Source organism: Chiloscyllium punctatum, chromosome 15, assembly GCF_047496795.1.
Source record: "Chiloscyllium punctatum isolate Juve2018m chromosome 15, sChiPun1.3, whole genome shotgun sequence".
NCBI lineage: Eukaryota > Metazoa > Chordata > Chondrichthyes > Orectolobiformes > Hemiscylliidae > Chiloscyllium > Chiloscyllium punctatum.
In genome coordinates, this window is record NC_092753.1 from 61,686,293 (window position 1) to 61,702,147 (window position 15,855).

The 15,855-nt window shown below is 39.3% G+C and overlaps 1 protein-coding gene across 4 annotated transcripts in view; it reads left to right on the forward strand.

Annotated features, from left to right (window-relative positions):
* Positions 1-15,855, forward strand: part of tmem39a (transmembrane protein 39A) — a 70,721-nt gene that overhangs the window by 20,486 nt on the left and 34,380 nt on the right. For all 4 annotated transcript variants that reach the window (XM_072585274.1, XM_072585273.1, XM_072585275.1 and 1 more), the window contains one exon: positions 12,335-12,506. In XM_072585274.1, coding sequence (XP_072441375.1) covers positions 12,394-12,506 — 113 coding nt within the window. In that variant the 5' untranslated portion in view covers positions 12,335-12,393. The remainder of the gene's footprint in view (positions 1-12,334; positions 12,507-15,855) is intronic.

The following is a 15,855-nucleotide window of genomic DNA, read 5'->3' on the forward strand; positions in this document are numbered from 1 at the left end:
GATGCAACAGTGGCCAACAGTGGCCACACCCTGGTAAACCACTTTGAGCAGGTCAAAACAGGTAAGGTTGGTTGCTGCATTTCCTACCATCAACAAATTGGGATTTGTCTACCCTGCTAAGTGAAAAAGGATTCTGGCAGACTGGGCGACTGACGCCATTGTTAAAATATAACTAACTGTGTTGCAAATGTGTCAGCACCATGTTGTGAAATGCATAGAACTTGAGGAACACAAACCTAGGATCCCCATTGCATCTAGATCTATTTTATAACAGTTGAGATGTCCCTTGCCATCGCTGCTAGGTAGGTTAGAACTAGAGAGTCTGTCTGACTGTGTGCAGCTTCCCTCACCATAATCCAATTAACATGAAAATCATGTTTATAATTTGTCTGTCACCTCAAGTGCGTTAGTTTCACATCTTATGTGGTAATGTATTTTTGAAAGTGTTGGGTTGTTCTGCAGTGTTAAAAGTGCAAATGTGAGGGCAGTTTGATTCTTGAGATCCTGTACTTTGGCTGAATTGTAATAAGATGATGTTTCTAATTGAAACCAGGTAAATGAAATGGCCACCACTGAGTGTAGTATTTTAAAAAAACATTTTTGGCTTCATGTGAACCCTTTTTCCATAACTTTTTTTTTTCTATTGTTTGTGAAATGTACAGTTCAAGAGCTTTTGTCTGCTGAACTGAGACTGATGAATCAATTGGCTGAGCAGGAGCTGGAGGGCAAAACATTTTTGATGTGGAGATGCCAAAGTTGGACTGGGGTGAACAAAATCAGAAATCACTCGCTACCAGATTGTAGTCCAGTGGATATATTTGAAATGACAAGCTTTTGCTGCTGCTGCTTTTGTCACCTGATGAAGGAACAGCATTCTGGAAGCTTGTGATTTGAAATAAACTTGTTGGATTATAACCCGGTGTCGTGTGACTTCTGACTTTTTTTTTAAATGGACTAATAACAGACTAAATGCATCTATAATTTAGGTGTAGAACTGTGAAGCAACACAACTATGAACAAATGCAACAAAATTCTGCCCCTTCCCCAAAATTCAACTAAATTTAGTTTGTTTAATTCTCTGCTATTGATTATTTACTCATCTAGTTACTGGGAGAAAGTGAGGACTGCAAATGCTGGAGACCTCATCTAGTTACTGATCTTCATATCCTTACAGGTCAGAGTTTCTTCCATGCTGTAATGCACCTTCCTGTGTTGGACTTTCAATTTTTGGAAACAAAACTGTCTATTGAATTGAATTAGCTTTATTGTCACATATTCACTTGTATGAGTACAGTGAAAAGTTTACAAGCTGCCACTTACGGTGCCATCTTAGGTACAAATATATCCCTAGACCCAGAATCTTTGGTACAAAACAGGAAAGCAAGTTAAGAAATTAAATATTACAGTTCTTTCTGCCATGAAAACATCAGTTCTTCTAAAACAAAAACAGATTGTTGGAAAAGCTCAACAGGTCGGGCAGCATCGTAAAGAAAAATCAGTTAACGTTTTGGGTCTGGTGACCTTTCCTCTAAACCTGTCTCTGTCTTCAACATGGACAAAGTAGCAAAAACAAATTGATATTTTTAAACTTGACTTTTCTCTGGCCAAAACCATGATTTAAATAGACATAAAATTAAATTTTAAACTTAAAATTGAATCAATGGATGATAGTCAAAGAAGCAACCAAAGTGATGAGGCAAGCAGAACTCAACAGTTATTTTGTATTCTTGTGTTATGATGTGCATTCAGAAAACCAAACTATTGACTGTTACTGTTCACTTTCAATGTGAATGAAAAATGTCTGGTGTAAATAAGTTCAATCTATCAAGCCCTGCCAACAGTTCCAGTTCATTGGTTTTTTTTCTTTTGACTCCTGAAAGGGGCCAAATGGAAAGTTTTGCAAATCTAATGGATTAAACAACAATTAAAAATCCTGAAATTGGACTTTTACAAATTACAGATGGCACACTAAATTGTTTGAGTTATAGCAAGGTATAGCAGTGGAGCAGAGTACAGTTCAGTGCCACTGTAGAAATTAGCATTTTGATACTGGCAAATGTATTCGAGTAAGTTACTCTGTAATGATTAAATTCGTTTTAACTTCAAATTTGTGCTATGTTCCACACCTGTTTTATGAATCCTGAAGTACTGTAGCTATGATGTTGTAGTTATGTTAATTTTAAACAGCTTGTGTGTATAAAAGGAATTCATACTTCTCTCAATCATAAACATAATGATTATGTGAGGCAGGTATAGGAAAGATTTTCATTTAGGATTAAAAACATCTTTGATTTTTATAATATGTATTTTAAAAAGTCAGTATCTCTTTACATCTGGTGTTAATGTTTTTGAATTGGGAATGGGAAGAAGGCTAACAACTAAAGTGATTAAACTGTCAAGACCTGTTTTAGTCAAACTCTGTCTCTGCGATAAAACCCAAAATCGAAATGATCAATATAGCAAAAATCTTGGTTTTTAAGAGTTAAATATGTCAGTTAAATGGAAGCTCTAACAATAAAGTTTAATTTATCTTGGAGAAAACTTAACTTAAAAACATAGCTCTGAATATTTCAGTAGTTGGGTATTTTGTTTTTAAAATGTCAGCATTCAAAAAATGTATTTGTGTTCCATCAGTAGTTGTTGCATCAGAAGTAATAAGCTCTTTGATAACTTTAGTACCCTGTTAGTTATAATGTGTGGTCAGTTAGCTAACCTTAGTTGGGTAGTAAAATTGGTATTGGTGGCCCTGGCTGGATAATACAAAAATTATGATATCCTCTTGTATGTGTTGTCCATAGTTACTTCTAAATATTGCCTATGTATTATTGAGATTTGTTTCAGACAGCAATGTCCCACCTTTAGAAAAGATTAAATTTTTCTGATTTTTAGCTCCTGTTCAAAGAATGGCAGTTTGAATTATTTATACTTGAGCATGAATTGGTTCATTGGAATGAAGGAAAAGCAAGAGATGGGAGTGTACTTTCTATTTGTCATGATTTAAAATATAAACTACTGATTTTTCTTTTTGAATTCTCTTGTCCATTTTAATATGTGAGATTTCCATGGACTGAAATGACTTTGCTTTTAAAAAGAAATAAAAGCGCTGGGATGACCACCGACATCTCCTCACCATAAATAACCAAAATTCTTCTAACCTGGATTAGATAGGTTGCAGCTGTCCTGAGATTAACCAAAGGCAGTGAAGTCATCCAATAAGACAACCCTGTTTTCAACTGATGGAGGTGTGAGAATCTCACATCTCTTTATTAACACCTTTTTAAGAATTTCATCTGTAATTATCAAGCTTGATGACAATGAATTCAAACACAAATACATAAAGAAGCTTGAGTTTCAAGTAGTTGTTTGTGGCAGAAGTATAAGATATTTGACTGCAGAACTGAGCCAGCTGGAAAAAGCACTCTGTCTCTCAGGAAAAACAAGGGCCTGATGAAGATGCTGATTGAAAATCGAAATACTCTGAAGTTAGGGTGACTGCAATATTTGCTACTGCTGATGATCCAAGACACCGTCTAAATAACCATGCTGAAAACAACAAATGATGGAGATCACAGCGGGTCACACATTGTTCTTTCAGGTCAAAAACTTGATGCCTCAAGGACATGTGAAAGACTCAAACTATCTATTCTGTTATCTTCCTTTCTCTACTGGACACTGTCCACTTGTTTGTAACTCTTGTGTCTGTAATATTGCCCAATGGCTTTGTGCTCAAGGTGGTGGTATCTATTATTTTGCTCAGGATTAGCAGGTGAAGGTGAATTTGGTGGGCGGCACGGTGGCACAGTGGTTAGCACTGCTGCCTCACAGCGCCTGAGACCCCGGTTCAATTCCCGCCTCAGGCGACTGACTGTGTGGAGTTTGCACGTTCTCCCCGTGTCTGCGTGGGTTTCCTCCGGGTGCTCCGGTTTCCTCCCACAGTCCAAAGATGTGCAGGCCAGGTGAATTGGCCATGCTAAATTGCCCATAGTGTTAGGTAAGGGGTAAATGTAGATGGAGGGGTATGGGTGGGTTACGCTTCGGCGGGGCGGTGTGGACTTGTTGGGCCGAAGGGCCTGTTTCCACACTGTAAGTAATCTAATCTAATCTAATCTAATCTAATTTTGTTTTTTTTAAATCAAAATTTTATGGTTGGCTTCTTCCTGCAACTGTAAAAAATCAGTTAACTCCATTTTAATTGGAGAGAGCATGTGCTGTCAAGAACTGAGATCTTTGCTCAACCAGAATAATTGAAAAGAGGAGTCGATTCACTTGTCCCAACCTGGTCATAACACTGTGTGAATGTGTTTAAGTGGGTATTAAAGTGCTTAAGTTGGTAGCAATTAAGTACAGAATTGCCATCTTTTTGGCTTTCTGGAAATGCAATGTAATCTAACGATTTAATTTAAAATTCCTGAAAAATGGTCAAAATGTGAGCAATGATTTGACAACATTAATTAATTGAGACATACTTTACTACAGTATTCCTAGAATGTCCCTTGATCTTTGCCTTTTATAGACCTGTGACGCTAACTGGAATGTGAAAATTAGAGATATGATCGAGCAGTCATTTAAAGGTAGCTGTTTTAAATTGATTCTGTATGTTGAGATTTGGACTTTATTCCTAAATCCCGGCATAAGAAAACTACTTGTTGGGCAATCGCCATAGTGGCAAAAAAAGACAGTTCCTTCTTATTTAGAAGGAAAATAACTGGCAAGATTTATTAGAAAACAAAGATTAATATTTTACATTAATAACACAATATACAAGGTCAACGTATGCTGATCTGTCTTCCCCATGGATTTTAGCCTTCTAGGGTCTTGTCCTCATTGCTTAAAATTTGTCTCTTGACTCCTATTCTGCAATATGTTTAAATTAAATAACTTAATTCGCAAACATACTCCGTTGCCTCCTTAAGACTTAAAACTTTAGTTTCCCAGTTTGTCTTCTCTGCTAGAGCTACATGCTATACAGCTACTGCTGATAACTGTATCTCTTTCTGCAGAAAATAGCTACCACAAGACTTTTCATTAAAATAAAACAAAGAACTGTGGATGCGAGGCTAGTTTGTAAAGTCAGATCACGTAGGCTTCAGGGGGAGCTTGCCAAGTGGAGAAAAATTGGCTTGATAGAGAAATGGTAACCAATAGTGTGCTGCAGTCTTTAGTGCTAGATCCGGTATTGTTTGTCATTTTATATAAATGATTTGGATGGGAATTTTAAGTATGGTTAATAAGTTTGCAAGTGATACTAAAGTTGGTGGTATTATAGACAGTGAGGCAGCTTATCTAAGATTAGAGGGGTCTTGGTTAATTGGGCCAATAAGCTGAGGAGTGGCAGATAGAGTTTAACTTAGCTAAAAGCGAGGTGTTGCATTGTGGTAAAACTAATAAGGGCAGGGCTTGCACGGTTAATGATACTTTGATTGCCTGATCATATCCACAATTTTCACATTGACTTTACATCTGTGGTGCAAACTGGAAATATCAAGGTTCGTCCTAGGAATGCTGTAGTGAAGTATGTCTTAAAATTCACCATTCTGTCGATCATTGCTCACGTTTTGACCATATTTCAGGAATTTTAATTTCAATTATTAGATTACATTGCATTGCCAGAAAGCCAAAAGATGAAAGAATAGGGCACTGGAGAGTGTTTTATAGAACAGAGACCTCTAGTGATTCATTGAAGGTTGTCACTGGTAGGCAGAGAGGGAAAGAAGGTGTAGTATAGGACTTGGGATGTCAATTGCAGTTGTGCAGGATGTTGATGAGGCCACATTTGGAGTACAGTGTATAGTTCTTTTCGCCCTGCTGTAGGAAGGATATTATTAATTTGGAGAGGGTGGAGAAAAGATTTACAAGAATGTTAGTTGGAATGGAGGGTTTGAATTATGAGGAGATGGTGGATAGGCTGGGACTTTTCCACTGGAACATAGGAGTTGGAGAGGTGACTTTTTGTAAAGGCTTATAAAATCATGAGGGGCATCGATAAAGTGAACAGCAAAGATTTTTTCCTGGGGTTGGGGGTTCAAAACTGGAGGACATAATTTTAAAGTGAGAGGGTAAAGATTTAAAAGGGACCTAAGGGGCAACTTTCATATGTAGAATAAGCTGTTGAAGAAATTAGTAGGTGCAGGTACAGTTAAAACGTTTTAAAAGCCATTTGGGAAGGTACATGAATAGGAATTAGCGAGTTTTGAGAAAATTTGTAGCTCAGGTTGAGGTTTTGGATGTAGGTTTGCTTGCTGAGCTGGAAGGTTCATTTCCAAACGTTTCATTACTCTACTAGGTAGCATCTTCAGTGGGCCTCAGGTGAAGCAATGCTGAAAATTCCTGCTTTCTATTTATATGCTTGGGTTTCCTTGGGTTGGTCATGTAATTTCTTGTGGTGAAGTTATTTCCTGTTCCTTTTCTCAGGGGATGATAGATGGGGTCTAACTCTGTTTGTTGTTTAGCATTCCGGTTGGGATGCCATGTTCTAGGAATTCTCGTGCATCTCTTTGTTTGGCTTGTCCTAGGATAGGTGTGGTGTCCTTCCTCATCCAAATGTGAGGATACTAGTGAGAGGGGGTCATGTCTTTTTGTGGCCAGTTGGTGTTCATGTATCCTGATGGCTAGTTTTCTACCTGTTTGTCCAACATAGCGTTTGTTACAGTCCTTGCGTGTTATTTTGTAAATGACGTTAGTTTTCCTCCTTTTCTGTATAGTCTTTCAAGTTCATTAGCTGATGTTTTAGTGTATTGGTGGGTTTGTGGGCTACCATGATGCCAAGGGGTCTGAGTAGTTTGGCAGTCATTTCCAAGATGTCTTTGATGTAGGGGAAAGTGGCTAGGGTTTCTGGACACGTTTTGTCTGCTTGTTTGGGTTTGTTGCTGAGAAATTGGTGAAGTGTGTACATTGGGTACCCATTCTTTTTTGAATACACGGGATAGGTGATTTTCCTCTGCTCTGCGTAGTTCCTCTGTGCTGCAGTGTGTGTTGGCTCATTGAAATAACGTCCTGATGCAGCTTCGTTTGTGGATGTTGGGATGATTGCTTCTGTAGTTCAGTATTTGGTCTGTATGTGTTGGTTTTTCTGTAGTTGCTGGTTTGAAGTTCCCCATTGGCTGTTCACTCTACTGTGACATCTAAGATTGGCAGTTTGTGTTTTTGTCCTCCTTTAGTGAATTTTATGCCAGTAAGGGTATTATTGATGGCCTTGAAGGTTACCTCTAACTTGTTTCGTTTAGTGATGACAAAGGTGTCATCCACGTAACGGACCCAGAGTTTGGGTTGGATGGTTGGCAGAGCTGTTTGCTCAAGTGTCTGCATTCCTGCCTCTGCTAAGAATCCTGATATCGGAAATGCCATGGGTGTTCCATTGGTTTGTGTGTAGGTTTTGTTGTTGAAGGTGAAGTGGGTGGTAAGGCATAGGTCCACTAGCTTGATAGTCTCCTTGTTGATGAAGTTAGTGGTGTTTGGTGTATGTGTCTTTAGGTCTTCTAATAGTGTAGTTAGTGTTTCCTTGGCCTGGTTAATGTTGATTTGGAATGGTTTTAGTGGATTTGGGCCAGATGTAGACATATGGAACTATTTTACTTTGGGAAACTTGGTCAGCATGGATGAGTTGGATCAAAAGGTCTGTTTCTATGCTGTATAACTCTGACTTTGACTCCGAGTAGCTCAATAGATGTGTGATCCATTATTTATAGGATTAAGTTTACAAATAATCTGTCAACTATAAATATCTCCTTCCGCAGCATTCTAAATGTTATAGTGGGTGCTTTGGTATGATGCTATTTATGGAAATAATCATGATGGAGGTTTTGTAAATGTAAGACAGCCTGGTTCCATGATTGTTCAACATTGCGTAGCTACAGAAATAAGCCATTTGGTCCAACAAATCTGGTGTATTGCATTCCATGCAAGCCGCCTCTTATTTCAACTACCACACACCAACTTGATTGAGTTTTTCCGCAGAGGTGACCAGGTATGCTGATGAGGACAATGCAGTTGATGTGGTCTACTTGAAATTCAGCAAGGCTGTTGATAAGATCCCACATGGGAGAGTACTAATGAAGCCAAGAGCCCATGGGATGCAAGGAAATTGGTTAATTTAGATCCAGAATTGACTGGTGGAGTGATGGTTAAGGGGTGTTCTTGTGACTGGAAGTATGTGGGGGTCATTATTGGGGCCTGAGCAGTTTGTGCTGTAAACATGGACAGTTTAGATTTGAATGTGGGAGGGTTGATCAGTCTGTTTGCAGATCCAACAGAAGTTGGAGAAGTGGTAAATAGTGAGGAAGACCGCCTTCAATTAGAAGAGGGTTGGATAGGCTAGTCAGGCTGACCTGTGGCAAAAGGAATTCAGTCCAGTTAAGTGTGAGGTCAGTCAATTGAGCAGGACAAACAAGGCAAGGGAATATATGATGAACAGTAGGACACTGGGAAGCATCAAGGATCAAAGGGAACTTGGTGTGTACGTCTGCTGGTACCTTGAGGTTGAGGGACAGATTTATAAAATGTTTAAGAAGGCATATGAAATATTTGCCTTTTATTAGCTAAGACATAGAATTTAAGAGAAGTGAGGTTTGCTGAAATTGTTTAAAACTTTTAGTTGGGCCACCGGGTACTGTGTGCAGTTCTGGAATCCATATTATAGGAGGGATGTGATGGCACCCTCCAGTGCAGACGGAATGTACTAGGATGTTGCCTACGTTGGAGTGATCAGATAGTCTGGGATTGTGTCCTTTTGGAGCAAAGGAAACTGAAAGTGGATATATTTGATCTATAAAATTGAAGGACATAAATGGCATTGACAGGAAGGAAGTGTTTCCCTTGTTAGTGGGATAAGTGACCAGGGCATAGATTTTAAGGCAAGGGATAGGCTATTTAGGGGGAATATGAGGGAGGAAAAAATCCCTCCAGGTTGTGGAAATATGGAGAACTCACTGCCTGTAAAGGTTTCAGGGGTAGAAACCTCATAGCATTTCAGAAATATTTAAATGTGCACTTGCGAAGCCAATTAAGTTAACATATTTAGGTAAACACAAACTGCTGGACAAATTTAACAGGCCTGGCAGTATCTGTGAACAGAAAACTAAGTTAATGTTTCAAGTCCAGTCAGAACTGGGAAGACCTGAAGAAATTTCTCCAGAAATTTGTTGTTTTTGATTCAGGTATCCAGCATTTGCAATTTTGTATTTTTTTTAAATATAAGAATAAGTTGTTTTTGACAGGCACAGGATCAATGGAATGAAGGGCCTCTTCCTGTGTTTTAGACCTCTGTGACTCTGTCGGCTTTTCAGCATGACTTTATATCATTTAGTTATTTACTTTTCTTTTTGGAAGCATTTGAATTTTTTTTTCACAACTGCTTCCTTTGGTACTCTGTGCCACACTGATTTAAAGAGATTTCTCCTTCGTATTTGTTGCATTTATAAGTAAATATCTTGAATTAATACTTTCCAGTGTTTCTACTTTTTATGTTGAAATGCATTAGTAACAGTGATGTATTTAGCAGATTCTGTTCAAATTTAATGTGGGATTGTTTGTTGGAATTTCAAAACCCAAGCAAAGCCTGCTATCCATTCAAAAATGTTTTGTGAAGCCATGTAGTCAAAGTAAATGGTTTAAAAGAGGCATCTTGTTTTGATTGGTGTTGAAAACTGTGTATTGTTATTTAAATAAAATTCTTATTTTATATTAGATTTTCTTCTCTTTTTGCATCACGTTTTTAATGCATGTGTAAGTATTGTGATTTTTAATGCAATTAATGCTGCAAGGCCAGCACATTCTGAAAATCGTAACATTTAAGGAACCGAGTTTTAGAGATTGCTACATTTTTTTCTGAGGTATTTGTCATTTTCAATTCTGCCTAGAAATAGGGGTGGGAATTGCAAAGTTTTGAGTAGTTTAAGGCAATTCAGGGGCCACAGGAGAGCAGTTCTGAGGTCAGTTGGTGAAGGCAACAGACAGGCAATTGAATAGGCCTATGGTGTTAGAACTCAGGAAGAACTCTAGGAATGAAGCAGCTAAGTGGTGGCATCCAGCCTCTGGAAATATCCTAGGATCCATTGAAGGAAGTCTGTGACTATCAGTGGTTCAGCACAGTGCAGATGGTGATTGAAAAGCCCCCACACAGTATTTACTTGATGCAGTTAACATTTGGAGGGAGTGGCAGTAGTGCGTAGAGAACCCAGAGGAAGGACTGGCTCAGTGTCATTAGTTGTCATCTAAGACTTATGCCCACGAATGAGTTTTGGAGTGTAGTTTCCAAACAGCATTCACATGTGTAACATGGAAAGGAAGGTGATCGATCAGAACTGGAGCAGTCATTGGTGCAGTCTGAGATGGAGTAACTCTTAGAGGGTATTTCCAAAGTCACATTGGTAGAAGTGAAAAAAATTTGTAATCTCTTGTGCAATTTAATGAGATTTTGCCCTATCATGTCATTAATGTTAAGAGGGAAATTACTAAGGAATCCACCTTGATTGCATTTGCTGTTTGATAGTATTCTGTGGGATGTTTGTTCAGTCTATTACCCATATTTATATTGCGTTAAATCTAATGTAAACTATACATTGTATTGCAGAGTATTTACTCATCTAGTGATTTGTAATAAAGTCTATTGTTGTTGGTTCAAAATTTGAATTTTCTAAGTTTGCTGGATCTAGATCATAACACAACACATCAACAGTCTGGTCCATGATTGTAACAATATGTTGAACGCATTCTGTTCAGTATGTAAGTTAGCTTGCTGAGCTAGAAGGTTTGTTTTTGGACGTTTTGTCACCATACTAGGTTAACATCATCACTCCAACAAAGACATTGATTTAGATCCTATCTACCTTCCCTTGGAAAAAAGAATCTGAAATGACATCGCCCACATTAATAAACCAAGACCTATAAATAGCGAGGCGGGACATACCACTAATGCTTCACTGGAGACTCTTGCTGATGTTATCTAGTATGGTGACGAAACATCTGAAAACAAACCTTCCAGCTCAGTGTACTAACATCAACCTGAGCTACAAATCTTCTCAAAAATCGCTAACTTTCTGATTCTCCATATATGCAAAACAATGTTGGAGTGAAAGGTAGAAAGTGAGTGTAAAACGTACGTGGTGCAAGCTTTGGAAATGTGAAATTTAAATCTCTAATGTTGGTCAAACTATATGTGACCACCAAAATATTTATTGAGGCTATTGATGTTATTTATCAGAAGTGATACTGCTTGATCTGAGCATTATCAATATGTTCTCTCTCTGCTGAAGTATGGTTCAGTTTTGTTTTTCTAATTCAAAATACTTGACTAAGTAGAGGTCTTTTCTAAATATACTGGAGCTTTCATTACTAACTTGTGCAACTCCTGCAGAAATATGGACAACGACATTTGAACAGATTTTCATTATTTTATGTTTTAGAACATAGAACATAGAAGAATACAGCGCAGTACAGGCCCTTCAGCCCTCGATGTTGCGCCGATCAAAGCCCACCTAACCTACACTAACCCACTATCCTCCATATACCTATCCAATGCCCGCTTAAATACCCATAAAGAGGGAGAGTCCACTACTGCTACTGGCAGGGCATTCCATGAACTTACGACTCGCTGAGTGAAGAACCTACCCCTAACATCAGTCCTATATCTACCCCCCCTTAATTTAAAGCTATGCCCCCTTGTAATAGCTGACTCCATACGTGGAAAAAGGTTCTCACTGTCAACCCGATCTAACCCCCTAATCATCTTGTACACCTCTATCAAATCACCCCTCAACCTTCTTTTCTCCAATGAAAACAACCCCAAGTGCCTCAGCCTTTCCTCATAGGATTTTCCTACCATACCAGGCAACATCCTGGTAAACTTCCTCTGCACCCGTTCCAGTGCCTCCACATCCTTCCTATAGTATGGCGACCAAAACTGCACACAATATTCCAAATGCGGCCGCACCAGAGTCTTCTACAACTGCAGCATAACCTCAGGACTCCGGAACTCAATTCCTCTACCAATAAAAGCCAGTACGCCATATGCCTTCTTCACTGCACTATTTACCTGGGTGGCAACTTTCAGAGATCTGTGTACATGGACACCAAGATCCCTCTGCTCTTCCACACTACCAAGTAGTCTACCATTAGCCCAGTAATCCATCTTTTTATTACTCTTACCAAAGTGAATCACTTCACACTTAGCTACATTGAACTCCATTTGCCACCTTTCTGCCCAGCTCTGCAGCTTCTCTATATCTCGCTGTAACCTGCCATATCCTTCCTCACTGTCTACAACTAGTTGTTGTTGGATTTCTCCAAAGTGGGTGGGGGAATTTGCTATCTACTGACTGTGTTACTTGTTTTGTTGCAGAGCACAAAGTATCAGCTTGGGGCAGACTGCACCAGTGCTTGAAACCGTTGGCCCATGCCATGCCTGGTGGACGGCGGGGTCCGAGTCGGCAGCAGCTGAGCCGTTCAGCATTACCTTCTCTGCAGACGATTGTAGGTGGGACCTGTGGGAATGGGACTGGAATGAGGAACAGGTATCTAATGTCACAGTATAAACTTGATGGCTGTAACTCTTTGCATTCTAAAATTGATGCTGTTGTATTTTTAAAATCGTAATATTCTCTTATTTCTGTAAAATTGTCCCTTGATACACCTGGATGTTTCTAACTGGTTTGTATAAAACTACAAACAACTTCAGTTCTTGGGGAAGGAATCCTGCAAACTGGTGTACAAAAATAATAGCAATGTTTAGTTACATTTTTATTATGGATTTGTGGCATTTTTAGTCATGCACTCCTGAAGTTGTGATTTTTTTTTTGTTTATTCTGCAAAAACAAGACTAGTCAAAGGGAGTAAAACTTGAATTTTGATCAGATTATATTTTTGAATGATGTATCCAGTTTTAAGATATGAGGAAGACAGTGAGAAAGTAAATCAAGAATACTATTTCAAATAAAAGTGAAAGCATAGGACTTGGTCACTTTAATGGCTTCAAACTAATGAAAAACAAGTAATCTTTTATTAGAATGTTCTGCACGTGGAAACTTTTAATCTCAAAATTGAATCGTGGAGAAAGCAGCGAAGGCAAGAACCTGGCAATGACTTGAAAATAGAAATTGGATATAGAATGGTGAATAAACTAAGATGGGCCAAGTTATCTCTTTTATCATTCCATGACTGATTTTCATTAAAACTTAAATGAACATTCCAAAAAGTATTCACCTTTTCTAAAAAAAATACATTTTTTTTATTTTCTTGCTTCTACATGCCTATTTATGTGACTGTCCATTAAGTAGGGCTGCCCTTTGTGATATTATGTTGGAACCAGATCCTGTCTGCTGCAATGTACACTCCTCATAGAGAGTCACTGGATTTGCAGCTGATCATTGGATCAGCCTTTTTTTCTTTTGGGGGGTGGAATGGGGGGAGTTTAAAAATTCCTCCTGTCTTCAATGTCCAGCCCCTTATTCCGAGATTATTCCCTATTAGTCCAAGACTGTCCCAGAAGGGAAAGCACCTTTTTTTTTATGCCTCTGCCCTGCCAAATAATCTAAACATCGTGTATGTTTCAATAAGCTGCCTCTCATTCTTCTAAATTCCAATGAATACAGACCCAATCTATTCGACCTCCCCTACGAAGAAAGTCCCTCCATGTGGGATCAGTTCAGTGAACCTCCTCTGGACTGGTTCCAGTGCCACAAGATCTTTCCCTAGATAGTGGGCCCAGAGCTATTCATAATACTGCAGCTGTGGACTGACTAGTTTTTTGCATGGTTTGAGCAAAACCTCCCTTCTTTTATATTCCACTATTTGAAATAGAGGCTGACATTCCATTTGCCTTCTCTATTACAATTGATATTAACTTTTATTTTTTAGATTTAAAACACGAATGCATGGCTTCTATCCCAAACTGAATGTGAAATTCAATCCTGTTCTAATTTATTGAAGTTACTTTTTAACCTCTGGATTTAATTCTGTATCTTTCATTACTAGGTTTGGAATACCTTGCTCCATGATTAGCTGTAAAATTAATTTCTCTAAGAAATTGTCCCATTCACCCTATTAACTAATTTTCCAGATTGCAATTATCAATCTGATTCTCCCAGCCTGCATGCAAATTTAAGTCACCCATGATTTTTTGCAGTAACACCTATTTATTTCTTCCTTGTGTGAATCAGTAATAGCTTATACAACAGACTTTAGGATGGCATGATGGCACAGTGGTTAGCACTGCTGCCTCACAGCGCCAGAGACCAGGGTTCAATTCCCACCTCCGGCAACTGTCTGCGTGGGTTTCCTCCGGGTGCTCCAGTTTCCTTCCACAGTCCAAAAATGTGCAGGTTAGGTGAATTGGTCATGCTAAATTGCCCATAGTGTTAGGTGAAGGGATAAATGTGCAGGGGAATGGGTCTAGGTGGGTTGCTCTTCGGAGGGCCGGTATGGACTTGTTGGGCGATAGGGCCTGTTTCCACACTGTAAGTTGTCATCTAATCTTAATCAGTTAATTCTTTTGAAGAGGTAACAAGTAGGTTGGATCAGGGAAACTCAGTGGAAGTTATCTACCTGGACTTCCAAAAGGCCTTGCCTTTGATCAGGTGCCTCACGGGAGGCTGTTGAGTAAGGTGAGGGCCCATGGTGTTTGAGGTGAGCAGCTGGCATGGATCGAGGATTGGCTGTCTGACAGAAGGCAGAGGGTTGCGATAAAAAGTTATTTTTCGGAATGACAGCCAGCGACAAGTGGTGTCCCACCAGGTTCGGTTTTGGGGCCGCAGCTGTTCACTTTATATATAAATGATCTGAATGAAGATACTGGGCGCATTCTGGCAAAGTTCACTGATGATAGAAAGTTAGGTGGACAGACAGGTGGTAGTTCTGAGGAGATGGGGAGGCTACAGAAAGATTTAGACAATTTATGGGAATGGTCCAAGAAATGGCTGATGAAATTCAATGTGGGCAAATGCAAGATCTTGTACTTTGGAAAAAAGAACACAGGCATGGACAATTTATAAACGGTGAGAAAATTCATAAAGCCAAATTACAAAGGGATCTGGGAGCGCTAGTACGGGATTCTCTAAAGATTAACTTGCAGGTTGAGTCCATGGTTAAGAAAGCAAATGTAATGTTGTCATTTATTTCAAGAGGGTTAGAATATAACAAATAAAAGTTACAGCCCTGGAACAGGCCGCCCTCCAAGCCTGAGCCAGTCCAAATGAACTGTCTAAACCTGTCGGTCAATTCCTAAGTATCTGTATCCCTCTGCTCCCCACCTACTCCTGCATCTGTCCAGACGCATCTTAAATGAATCTACCATGCCTGCCTCTACCACCTCTGCTGACAACTCATTCCAGACACCCACCACCCTTTGTGTGAAGTACTTGCTGCGTGTATCCCCCTCAAACTTTCCAACTTTCAATTTGAAAGCATGACCTCTTGTTATGGAATCCTTCACCCTTGGGGGAAAAAGCTTGTCTCTATCCACCCTGTCTATACCCTTCATGATTTTGTAAACCTCAATCAGGTCGCCCCTCAATCTCCTTTTTTTTTCTAATGAAAATAACCCTAACCTACTCAACCTCTCTTCCATACCAGGCAACATCCTCATAAACCTTCTCTGCACCCTCTCCAAAGCGTCCACATCCTTTTGGTAATGTAGCGACCAGAACTCTGCACAGTGTTCCAAATGCAGCTGAACCAACGTCCTGTACAATTTTAGCATGACTTGCAAGCTCTTATACTCAATACCCTGTCCAACGAAGGCAAGTATACTATATGCCTTCTTAACCACTCTATTCACCTGTGCAGCAACCTTCAGGGTACAGTGGACCTGCACTCCCAGATCTCTCTGCCCATCAACTTTTCCCAAGGTTCTTCCATTCATTATAT